The 12,612-nt window shown below is 50.0% G+C and overlaps 1 protein-coding gene across 1 annotated transcript in view; it reads right to left on the bottom strand.

Moving 5' to 3' along the window:
• Positions 1-4,007: 4,007 nt before the first annotated feature.
• The window catches only part of Oprd1 (opioid receptor delta 1), a 45,104-nt gene continuing 36,499 nt past the window's right edge, over positions 4,008-12,612 (bottom strand). The window contains exon 3 of the mRNA XM_005317702.5: positions 4,008-11,436. Within this exon, the coding sequence (XP_005317759.1) occupies positions 10,895-11,436 (542 nt within the window). The 3' untranslated portion in view covers positions 4,008-10,894. The remainder of the gene's footprint in view (positions 11,437-12,612) is intronic.

Raw genomic sequence — 12,612 nt, 5'->3', positions numbered from 1 at the left:
AGAAAACTCAGGTCCAGCAAGGTCACAGAACTAAGGCTGGATTCAGATGCAGGTCTGTTTAACTCCAGGTCAAGCTCACCTTCCCTGCTTGCAGAGCTGAGTGGTGAAGAGAAGCTCAAAGGGGTCCCCAAAGCCTTTGGGAGTGGGACAAAAACGAAGGGACTTGTCTGGAGCCCCCTCACTGAAATGAGGACAGGAATTGGACTTTCATCTTTCTTTGTACACTGTTTATCTTCAGTCTGAGCACACACCTTGGCATGCTGTAACAATAAGGGTAGTCAAATTAATGAAGGGGAGGCAGCAACTCAGGGTAGGGGGACCTTGTCAGGAGGTCATCCCTCCAGGCAGACCTCACCTACCTCTGGGTGCGCCTCCAGATTCCCTGGAGTGGAAATCAGGCTGGCCTTCCTTCTGGTCTCTGTAATAATTCTTAGTTTGAAGCCGAATATCAGATACCAGCCTGTAATCCCAACAACTCAGGAGGCTAAGGCAGAAAGATGGCCAAGTTGGAGGCCAGCCCCAGCAACTTAGTGAGGTTCCAAGCAACTTAGTTAGACCCTGTCTCAAAATTAAAAAATACAAAGGACTGGGGATGTAGCTCAGTGGTAAAGTGCACCTAGGTTCAATACCCTGTACTGGAAAATAAATAAATAAATAAATAAATAATCTTAGCTTGGCTGCTTCTTCTTCCATTTCTGTTCAGAGCATAGTCCTATTGGAAGAAGCTGTTGTGTAACATTGGACATCACATCCCATCTATGAGGCTCCATTTCCTTATTTGTTAAAAAATTACGTACTATAAGCTGGCATAGTGTGAACATCTGAAATTCGAACAACTCTGGAAGCTGAGGCAAGAGAATCACAAGTTCAAGGCCAGCCTAGGCAACTTGGTGAGAACCTGTCTCAATTTTTTTGTTGTTGTTACTGGGAATTGAACCTAGGGGGCACTCAGCCACTGAGCTACATCCCCAGCTCTTTTTATATTTTATTTAGAGACAGGGTCTCATTGAGTTGCTTAGGGCCTCACTAAGGCTGGCCTTGAACTCACAATCTTGCCTCAGCCTCTGAGCCACTGGGATTAGAAGCATGGGCCACCGCGCCTGGCACTGTCTCAAATTTTTTAAAAGGGCAGAGGATGTACCTCCGAGGCAAAATGGGTTCAATCATTAACACAGCAAATAGTCAAAAAGATCTCAATTTGGATACCAGGTACACTGGTAGTCCCAGCTACTCCAGAGGCTGATGCAGGAGGATCTCTTGAGCCTAGGAATTCTGGGCCAGCCTGAGCAACATAGTGAGACCCAGCCTCTTAAGTACAAAAGACTCACTTTGAAGTGTTTTTAATTCATTCAGTTAAAATGTTTACTAGAACTTTTGACAGATAATGGGTGGTTATCAGTGAGAGTCCTCCTTGACACCTTGCCTCCCTCATTTATGTCCCTGGTTCAGGAGCCAGTTCCAGAGCGCTGCTTCAGTGAGGAGGGAGTATGATAGTGTGATAGGCAGAAGAACTATAAAGGATGGACAGGACTAGGAATGGAATAAGGACGCTAGTGCAAAATGTGGCCAATAGGTGGCAGCAGCGTCTGAGAAATTAGCTGTCCTCTGTAAGCCTATCCTAAATTTCTTTAGGCCAAACCCTTTGACCATGTTCACGTGTACCAACAACAGGAGTATAATTGAACGTGTGCACTGTGGGAGTAGAGTGTATAAAGAGCACGTGTGTGCCTGTAGTATTAACACACATGTGTACATGTATATGAGATATGCATTTAAGGGTCAACAGCCAGTCTATGCACAAGAGCAGAATATACCCAAGGTGTGGGGAGTGTAAGAATGTTTGTGCATACAGTCAATACAGTCAGGTGAGTGGGTATATGGCCTACAGGTAGGTGTGGGTCTGTTTACATGTGACTACATGGTGCACGTGGAACCCTCTAGTGCAGAGTCGCTTGAATTTTGGGGTCCTGGATCTCTGGAGCATCAAATGAAGTTTCATGATCCTGCAGTAAGATGCACAGTTCATGCCCTATTGCAGAGGGCTCTAGAATCATCTATGGGACTCTGGGGCAAAAAAATTCCCCAAATGTTAATAGAATAGGAAATGTGCATGAATTTTTTTTCTTTTATCCATATTTACCAGAATTCTAAGTTTCTATAATAGTACATGTTAATTTAATATGAGACCAAGAAACCCAAAAAAATGTTATTGAAGAAAAAAACCCAATGTTCCTTTCCACTGATCTTTCCCTTTCCCCTCGGCAGCAGCAGGGTTCCACATGCCTGGTGATGGTGATGCTCTCAGTAGCCTACTGAGAAAGAGCAGGTCTTGGTCAGGGGGTGAGGAGGAGATTCCTGATAGCAACTGTAGAAGATCCAAGTAGATATCCAATGGTGCAGCTGGAGCAATCAGAGAAGTCTTCCTGGAGGCAGTTGACCTCAAAGGGTAATCATGCTGGCACAGGACAGGAATCTACCCTTCCCACTCCACTTTTCTGAGAAGTGCCCTCTTGAGCTGGGCTTTGACAGTGCTCTTCCTATAGTGGGTCCCCTCATCCCTTCAGGGAGATTGAGGTTTCAAGCAGGCAAGTCCGAAATTAGATTCCTAGAATCTCCCAGTGGAAAGGGGCCTGAGAGGTCATCTGGATTTTCCAGGCAAGTGGGAGCTATTGAAGATTAAAGGCAGAATGTGTTTTCCCTATTAATAATACTGCACCCTGGTTATCATGCACAGCAGTTGTCTCAGAAGAGTCCTAGTTATAATAATTATTTATCCCATTTTACAGAAGGCCACAGTGAGGCCCAGAGTGTGTTTTCCTCAGGAAACACACAAAGGTGAATAAATTTTTAAAAAAGCATTCTACACGCACACTTGCAGGAACAGTGGATATTCTCACATGTGCTGTACACACGCGCACACACACACACACACACACACACACACACACTCTCACACTCTCACACTCATCTTCAGGACCATCCTTCCCAGCCTTAGTGGGAGCTGCTCTGGGAAGGGCTGCCAGGCCTCCAGGACATCCTCTTGATCTACGCTCCTTTCTAACTGGGGTGAGACCAAACAGTCAGCACCCAGCCCAACCTGGGCAGCCTGGTGGCCCTGCAGTGCCCCTGCCACAGTCTGCACTGAAGCGTGGTGCCCATCACCTTGAGGCAGGCAGCCCTGGGTGGGCAGCCCTGGCAGGCCTTCCCTAAGGCTGGGTCTCTGAGGGGAAGCTTCTCCAGATGGCAGGGGGGCCAGGCCCAGGGGGACTGCTAGGGAGGCATACCCGGGTCAGGCAGTGTTACCTCCTAACCATCAGCAGCAGCAAGTATTCAAGAACGCCAAGGGAGTGGAGAAGATCTCTAATTCCCTCAATGCACGGGGGACTCTATGGCCAAAGGCAGGGTCACTGAGGAGCAGGGGGAGAGAAGGGAGGTGGAGGCTGGAGAGGGAAGAGGAAGTTAGAGGGAGCCTCAGAGACATGTCAGCTGGGAGTGGAGGGAAAGGGACTAGATGGGGGAGCAGGGAAGAGGAGGAGGCATGTGGAAGGTAGGGGCGGGCTGGGGAGTAGCAAGGCCTGGGTGGCCTGACACAGGCTCTCGGGCATCATGGCAGCTGTCTGTCCCTTTAGACCAGGTCTTTTTTTTTTTTTTTTTTTTTTTTTGTACTGGAGATTGAACTCAGGGGCACTTGGCCACAGAGCCACACCCCCAGCCCTGTTTTGTATTTTATTTAGAGACAGGGTCTCACTGAGTTGCTTAGTGCCTCACCATTGCTGAGGCTGGCTTTGAACCTGTGATCCTCCTGCCTCAGCCTCCCAAGCCCTGGGATTACAGGTGTGCACCACCACACCACTAGAGCAGGTCTTCAGAACCAGGCTGCATCTTCCTGGGGCAGGTCCTGAGCTTGGGCTTCCTCCACTGTGAGCAGGCAGGTCTGTCACCTCGCCAGCCTGGGGCCCCCTCCTGATGGGGCCACAGAAGATAAACGAAAGAAGCACGCAGAAATGTAGACACTGAGAACAGCGCTTGCTTTATTTGGGAAATCAAAAGTTTGGGTCCCGATACCAAGATGGGACATGGAGTGGGCCAAAGGTGAGGTGGGAAGCAAGCTTCCTTCAGCCCCCAAGAGACAATCACAAACATCAGCCTGCCGGGCGTGGTTCTCTCTGTCTCTGGACAAATGTCCAGTGGATTTACCAAGAGATGTCCTTCTGAGATCAAGGAACATGAGGGAGAGACCTCAGTTCTCTTTCAGATGGGCAGAGTCCTCAGAATCTATCCACTCCCACCTCTGCCTCTCAAGTGTGCAGAGGCCCAGAGAAGACGGAAGCCTACCCAACATCACAGAGCAGAGAATGGAGGACAAAGAGTCAAAACCAATTGTCCTCTTATCTTATGATTCATTCTAAGAGGAGATTCTAGAAGATGACTCCCAGTGTCATTTTCACTGATACCCACCAAGGGACTCCATCTCCATGATTCAAATATTCAGGCCAAAAATCCCAGGCCAGGGCCACCAGAAAGTCCTCTTCCCTTCCAGGATTTCTCTCACTGTTGGGTCCCTGAGAGGGACTAAATAGGACCATCACCTACAAGGAACTGGTAAGAAAACACACTTGAAAATTGCTTCTTGCGCGTAGGCTGTCCCTCCTTCTGAAACTCAAGGAGATGGTTACAAAAGGTCTTTTGCTCCCACCTATGGCATTAAGAAATACGGATTGGAGCAGGTAAAACTTGAAACACTAGACTTTTTTAAAAAAAAGTTCCATCCGTTGAGCCTTCTCCACGCACCAGGCTCACCATTCATCCACTTGGTAGAGTCACTTACGATGGACCTGTTTGCATTTGCTGGAAAGTTTTATGACCAAAGCAGACAGGCCCTTCACTTTCAGCCTCTATCTAAATCTTGCCAACTTCTTGCCAGGTACGTGTTAGCTTCCATGATGGAGGAAATGGGCTCAGAGTGAAATGCTTGCTCAAGACATCTCACAGCAAAGACATGGCAGGCAGTTGAAAAAATATATAGATAATGACAGAACACATCGGGCTTCCAAGACAGGGAGGGATGGATGGGGCTATTCTGGGGGCAGCTGGCATGGGCAGAGGAGGTGATGGGGCAGTATGTGCTGCCAAGGTACTGAGCCATAGAACCCGGCATGGGGAATGCTCTGTCCATGACCGGAAGTGAGATTTGCAGGGAGCTTCTGTGTCATCACTGAGTGATTCCTCTTGGGAGGCTGAAGGAGGAGAGCGGGGGAATCACTGACAAGCCATGTGGCCTTGGCAAGCCATCCCCTCCCCTGAGCTTCAGTTTCCTCATCTGTGAAGTGGAGGTAATAACAATAATAACGGGGCTGGGGATGTGGCTCAAGCGGTAGCGCGCTCGCCTGGCATGCGTGCAGCCCGGGTTCGATCCTCAGCACCACATACCAACAAAGATGTTGTGTCCGCCGAGAACTAAAAAAAAATAAATATTAAAAATTCTCTCTCTCTCTCTCTCACTCTCTCTCCTCTCTCACTCTCTCTTTAAAAAAAAAAAAAAAACAATAATAACGTCTACCTCGAATCAGGCTGGGATCATTAATGAGTTGCTCTATGTAGCTGAGCACAGTTAAGTGTGTCTGTCATCTACTGTAGCATCCCAACAGCCTTTCACTGAGGTGGCGTGTGTAAAGGTGATTTGCACTCTGGAAAAGACTATGCATCAGGTAGGGCTCAACCCCGGTGATGGTACTGGAGCTAGACCCTGGGCCACCTCCCAGCTCTGCACTCTACAGCATCCGTATGTGCATTTTGAAGGGTTTTACCAGCCCCTCTGTAAACTCTGGTTTTGAGTCCCCAAGCTGCCTGCAGCCAGAGCCCCACCCAGCTGTCCTGGTCTCCTGACCCCCATCCGCAAGTTCAGAGTAGGGAACGAGGTCCTCACTCTTTTCTATCACCCCTTCCAGCTCCTAGCACTACTGCTTGATGCCTGGAAGTGAATAACAAATAAATAAACAATGAAAGAAAGCTGTGTGTATATGTCTTATATTTGAGTAGGTATATGGAGCCAGGAATAGGGTGGTATCACTTCCTAGGGGCTTTGGAGTCTCTGAGGCTGGTTCCTAGTCCAAATCTGCAGCAGTTGGTAGGCTCTAGACTTGAGACCTGACACTGATACAGAGAACGAGGGCTGGTCTTTGGACTGAGACCGAGTAGATACCCAGCAGGTGCCCAGCCTGGACTCTTGCTGCTTCAAGAACTCTCCAGAGGCTGATGAGCCCCCTCTGCCTTCAGGCATTTCAAATTCCAAACCAAATAAACCTTGTAACAATTGCCTCTGGCACCCACATAATTATTAGAGAACCTCCCTGCATTGGGGACCTATCATGTGCCAGGCACTTTGGTATATACTTGGCTTGCAATATCTCAGCTTTCAGAGGGGACTTGGAGAGGTGTGGTGACTTGTGTAAGATCGCACTGCCAGTGAGTGGCCAACCATTCAGCAAAACCTGAAATCTTATTAGAGATGGACCATCTATTACACACTGACCCATCCCTTGTCTTAGATCCAGGAGGAAACAGAAGCACAGAGAGGGCAAATCCTCTGCCTAGCTCACACAGACATTTAGCTTCAGGGCTGAGACTTGAAGCCAGGTTCTGAGGCTTCCTGGCCATGTAGGAGAGTGAACTCGAGGGCTCTGGTTTACTCCTATTATCCTCTGCCCTCCCCACCCCCAGCCTCTCGAATGACACTTGACATTATCCATCACTCCCTCCCCCTGGGAACGCCTTCCTCCTCCAGTTTCCATGGCAGCGTATTTCCCCATCCTCCTCCTGCTTCTCCAGCAGCTTTTCACTCTCCATGGTGGCTCCTGAGCCTAGGAAGAGTGGGGATCCCCATGCCAGGACACCAGTCTCTTCTCTCTTTTCATTGCTACCCCTGAAAGCCCATCCACTTTCCCTGGGGAGCTTTAGCTCTGACCTTGCATTTCAGCTCCAGTTACTTATTGTGCTAAGAGCATCCTTATGTGATGGACCCTATGGTTACACCTGTACATGCATTATCTCATTAAATCCTCACAACCACCACTGGAAGGAAGCCCACTCTACAGATGAGGAAACTAAGGCTCATAAAGGGAAAGCCAAGACCTGATTCCAGCCTTAACCACTACTTTTTTTACAACAAGAAGAGACATGAAACTGTAGGACATTTTTATTTATTGGTACTGGGGGTTGAACGCAGGTGTGTTTTAACACTAATCTATACCCCCTCAGGTCCCCCTTTTTTATTTTAATTTTGAGACAGGGTCCTGCTAAGTTGCAGAGGCTGGTATCAAAATTGCAAATCCACCTCCTTCAGCCTCCCAAGTCACTGGGATTACAGGCATGTGCCTCCACGTCCAGCCAACTATAGGACATTTTTAAACCAGGAGCAAAAGCTTCCCTTCCATCTCCTAGAGAATGAGCAATGGAAAATTAGGGGGGTAGAGACCTACTCTGCAGTTTTCAGAACCCTGTGATGATCTAGAATTACACTGTCAATTTGGAGCTTTAGAATGTATCACACACGGTACATTTTGAAATGTGAAGATTTAGAGAGCTTCAGGAGGAACAAAAGTTCATGAAAATTTGCCCTTTTCCTTCAGGTTTTCCCATTTTGTTTCAAGTCTTCAAAAACCCCATCCCAGGGTTCCAGCTCCCAATGTCTTTCTATTTTAATGATGCCTGGAATTAACTGCAAACTTGGACCCTGGAACTTTTCTTGGAATTCCACTGACCTGAGTTCTGCAGCTGTTAACAGGCCCCGTGACTCAGGAGCAAGTGGCTCGATCTCTTTGAGCCTTGGCTTTCTTATCTAAAAGAGGAATAATACTACTTCCCCGAATGGACAGTCACAAGGACCAGCTGGGATAAAGTGCATAAAGCATTTGGCAGTGAGCCTGGCACTCGGACGTGCTTAGTCAAGTCCTGTGCTCCTGCTGCACCGAACTTCTTGGGTTTGCCAAGCACTTGAACATCCCTGTGCTTCCCCCCCTCCCCTTTGGTACCAGGGATTGAACTCAGGGTCCCTCAACCACTGAGCCACATCCCCAGCCCTATTTTGTATTTTATTTAGAGACAGGGTCTCACTGAGTTGCTTAGGGCCTCACTTTTGCTGAGGCTGCCTTTGAACTTGTGATCCTCCTGCCTCAGCCCCCTGAGCTGCTGGGATTACAGATGTGTGCCACCATGCCTGGCCCCATGCTTTTGCACTCACTGTTCCCTCTTCTTGGTGACCAGCTCCTACTCATCCTTTAGGGTCCCTTGACACCTTCTAAGCTCTTATAGAATTGTTTCAAACAAGTGTTTTTAGTAAAAAGCTAAAAAGACACTTCCTGCGATGCCATCCCTGGGGATCCCTGCCGCTGCACTTATCACTGACATGCAACTACCTGTTTATGCTTTGTCTCCCAGCATTGGCTCTGAGATTTCTGAGGGCAGAGTCAAGCCCGACATTTCCCTGTCCCAGTGCCCAGGGCGCACAGCCTAGCAGGAAGTAGATTTCAACACAAGTGTACATTTCCTTAAATGCACACAGTCTGGGTCAGCCTCTGCTGACCTAGAACAACTTTATATCAAAGAGATAAAAAGCAACCAGATCTGTTATACCCACAGGGGGTGGCAGTGAGTGGGCTTGAAGCAGCTTTGAGACAGGCCTCTTCTGAGTGGGGGCAGAGAAGACACAGTCCTTGCAAGATAAATAAACAGCCCTGACTTCTCTGTCATCTAATTCAGGAGTCTTCCCTAATTCCTGAATTGTCCCCTTTCTCTGCCATCTCCCCAAAGTAGGAGATTCCCAAATGATTAGGAGTATCCAGGTGCCCCTGCCTTGCTGATCACCCCCATTCACACATCCCCTACACATTCAAATGGAAATCTCTATGGTCACAGGGTCCATTCAGTTGGTGAGGTGAGCTAGGAGGCTTGAGACCCCAGGTCATGGTGGCTTAGCAGGCTGATCTGAGTGGTGACCACTGCCTTGCATCCTAGGTCCCAGGGGATCTATTTCCTAGAGGAAGAATATCTCCAGGTCCAAGGCTTCTTCACCCTAAGAAGGGCTGCACTTTGACCACTGAAGGGACTCTTACCCCTGTGCACAAAGTGCACGAAGCCCTTCTTGGTGCCCAACCCTCTCCCCCGAATGCTACTTCAGTGCCTGCCAGAGTGACAGCCTCCAGCCTTTGTTCCAAAGAAATGGCTGTCAAAGGGGAAAGAGGTATATTGTTTCTTTCTCTTTTCTTTTTTTGTTTGAGACAAAGACGTCAATTTCTTTCCATCTGTCCCAAAAAAGGAAGAAAATTAAATTTGTTTTTACAAGGATGTCACCAGGCTGCTTCAATAGGGAGTCAGGGGTGCGTTGCTGAGGCAGTCAGACAGTGTCTGGGGGGCGGGGGAAGAGGAGGCCCAGAGGATGGGTAGCAAAGACAGACCCTGCCTGGGGAGAAGGGAAGCAAAGATCTGGGATATCTGAACAGATTCCTATGACCATCTTTAGGTGAACCCTACCCTCAGTAGCTTGAAGGGGGAGCTGGGTGAATTGAATCAGGTCAGGGACCTTGGATCCTTTGGGCAAAAGGAGAGAGGATCATGGCCAACACTAGCATTGCAGTTACAAAAGGCACTTTCCCCCAGTTCCTTCCAAGTCAGGCCCCATGTGGGCAGTTCCAGTTCACTAGTCACTGGCACCAGATACCTGGGTCACAGCCAGATGCTGGGAGAAGGGGAAAGAATATTGGGGTGCTTATCAGAATTCCAAGCATCTGTACTTGTTCTTCTGGCAACCCCCAGCCCAGTTCCAGTGCACTCACCATGCATGGAGCTATCATTAGATGGCCCTCTGTGTTCTAGTACTGGGCCACAAATGCCAGGACCCTGGGGTCTCTGTAAAACATCCACCTTCAACCTTGAGGGACTAATTTCACAGCAGAAGCCTTACCTCTCTGTCTCAGCCCACCCACTGCTGCCCCTTGGCACAGAGGTCTCCACTGAAGCTGGGTGCAGCACCCAGCCCTTCTTGCTTTTCCCTGAGCTTTAGGGCCCTGGGGACCCTGTCCCAACGAAGGCCCCGTTTCAGTCGTCTTTGATAGAACAGCTAGCCCGGCTCCACCATCCTGTCCCAAAACCCCACTGGAAGTTGGTGTTGTGGCCACTAGGTCAATTGTGGAGCTGGATCTCTGAACCACTCCCTGGAAATGAATGTCCAAGAGAGAAAGTACATTATTTCTCTCTTTCCTTCTGTTTGTCTTGTATTTTCTTTATCTATAAAGAAGTAAAGTTGAACGAAGACCTCAAGGAGTCCTGTCCCTTGCTAGAACAGGGGTGGCACTCCACCCAAAATTTGAGGTTCCAGATAGTGCATACAGGCCCTCCTATCTCGTGACCGATTCTCCAGCAGCATCCCGCCTCACTCTGTGGTACCCCCATCTCCTCCTGGGAGAGGATCCTCTACACGGTGCACATGCCCAATCTTACAACTCAAGCCCCTGTCCCCACCACTGGATCCTGGGCCCAGAATCCTCAGGTCTCAGGGCAGAACCCAATAGAAGTCCCACTCGGGGTGAGATAGAATTAGAGGTTGTCCCCAACTCTCCACCCCGCTGGAGAGGCCTTATTAAGGGGCTCGGTTCTAGAGCTGCAGGCCCCGCCCCTCAGTCCCAATCTGGAGCCTTCCACCTTGCACCAGCGCCGAGGCCCACCCCACTGCACAGGCTCCACCTCACGGCCGCTGGATGGCCTCAAGTCCCATGCTCTTCTCCAAAACAGAATCCGACCTTCTACTGCCCCATTTCGAATAGTGGTCCCCGCTTCCCAGGGGGCTCAGTGTGACCGCCGGGTCATTTCGGAGGAGCGCGCGGGGGCCAGCCAGGACTGGTCAGGCGGCAGCGCCACCACCCGGGCCGACCGATTGGGTGCAAGCGGTGACACGCTCGCGGGCGGTGGCTTCCCGGGCGCGGCTGAAGCTGGCTGGCTCCGGGCGGCAGCAGGGCGTGCGGCAGAGTTGGCGGAAGCAGCGCTTGAAGTTCTCGTCCAGGAAGGCGTAGAGCACGGGGTTGAGGCTGCTGTTGGCGTAGCCCAGCGCGATGCACAGGTGCAGAGCGGCCACCACTAGTGGATCGCGCCGGTCGATGTCCACCAGCGTCCATACGATGACGAAGATATGGATGGGCGCCCAGCACACCACGAAGGCGCCCACCACCACCAGCACCATACGCGTGATGCGCCGCAGGCTGCGGTCCTTCTCCTTGGAGCCTGACAGGAGGCGCACGCTGCGCAAGCGCAGCAGCATGAGGCCGTAGCACACTGTGATGATGAGGATGGGCACCACGAAGGCGAAGAGGAACACGCAGATCTTGGTCACCGTGTCCCAGTACCAGCTGGGGCTGGGAAACTGGAGCATGCATACCACCGCCCCATCTGCGTTGGGGAAACAAGGGGAGACAAAGAGGCGGTGAGGGGTCTGTGCACCTCAGGGGCTCTGCCTGCTGGTCGCACCTTCTGGGCTTGGTCAAGCGCCACCACCTCCTCCTGGTTGCTCAAGGTGATTCTTCTGCCAGTCACTGTGACAAAGCCCACACATTCCCAAACTTGCTCCAGTGGTTCTGTAATGCTAAGATTGACTAACGAAGCATGAGTTAGGAGCAGGACTCAAGCCCGGCGCCTGTAAAATGAGCCTGTAATCCCAGTAACTTGGGAGGCTGAGACAGGAGGATCTGTGAGTTCAAACCCAGCCTCAGCAATTTAGCAAGGCCCAAAGCAACTCAGTGAGACCCTGTGTCTAAGCAAAATACAAAATAGGGCTGAGGATGTGGCTCAGCAGTGGTCGAGTGCCCCTGAGTTCAATCCCTGGTACCTCCCCCTAAAAAAAAAAAAAAAAAAAGCGTTGGAATCAGGCCCTGACTGTGTACACTGTGACCCTGGACAAATTACTTACCCTCTTCAAGCTTCTGCAGAGTGTAACTTGCAGGATTATCATGAGGATTAAATAGGCTAAGGGATTTAAGACATTTAGCACAGTGGAGTTCAAGTGCTTAAACAGAGCACAGAGACCAGGGGTAAATACATACAGGAGCCCACAGACTAAGGCTAGAACCAGCTTCCCTGGAGGGAGATAGATCCCAGCTAATGTCAAGAAGAACTTCCTAAGCTGGGGCTGTAGCTCAGTGGTAGAGTGCTCGCCTACCATGTGGAACCCTGGGTTCCGTCCCCAGTACTACAAAAAGAGAAAAACAACAATTTTCTGACAGCCATACCTGCCCAAGATAGGAAAGGGACCAAGGAGGGAAGGAGCTCCCTGTTCCTGGAGTGTGGGCCTGGGCTTCATTAGCATTTTGGATTCTGATGCAGGCTTGAGGCTGGTCCAGGAGACTCCCAAGATCTCTTGGAGCCACACAATAGACTTGAAGATTAGGAGTTATAAGAAAGGGACTGGGGACCCACAAAGTGGTTTGCAGGACATCAGGCTGCCTGGACCCCCAGATGACTGAGTCCAACCTTCATTGTTCAGATAGCAGAACCAAACTCAGAAGGGAACAGCACTTGTTTAAAACCAAACAGGAAGTGGCACATAGAACCCAAAAGTGCTAATGGCAC

This window comes from Ictidomys tridecemlineatus, chromosome 11 (genome assembly GCF_052094955.1).
Source record: "Ictidomys tridecemlineatus isolate mIctTri1 chromosome 11, mIctTri1.hap1, whole genome shotgun sequence".
In the NCBI taxonomy this organism is placed as follows: Eukaryota; Metazoa; Chordata; class Mammalia; order Rodentia; family Sciuridae; genus Ictidomys; species Ictidomys tridecemlineatus.
Note: the sequence above shows the minus strand (reverse complement) of the source record. Positions and strands in the feature narration are given on the sequence as shown.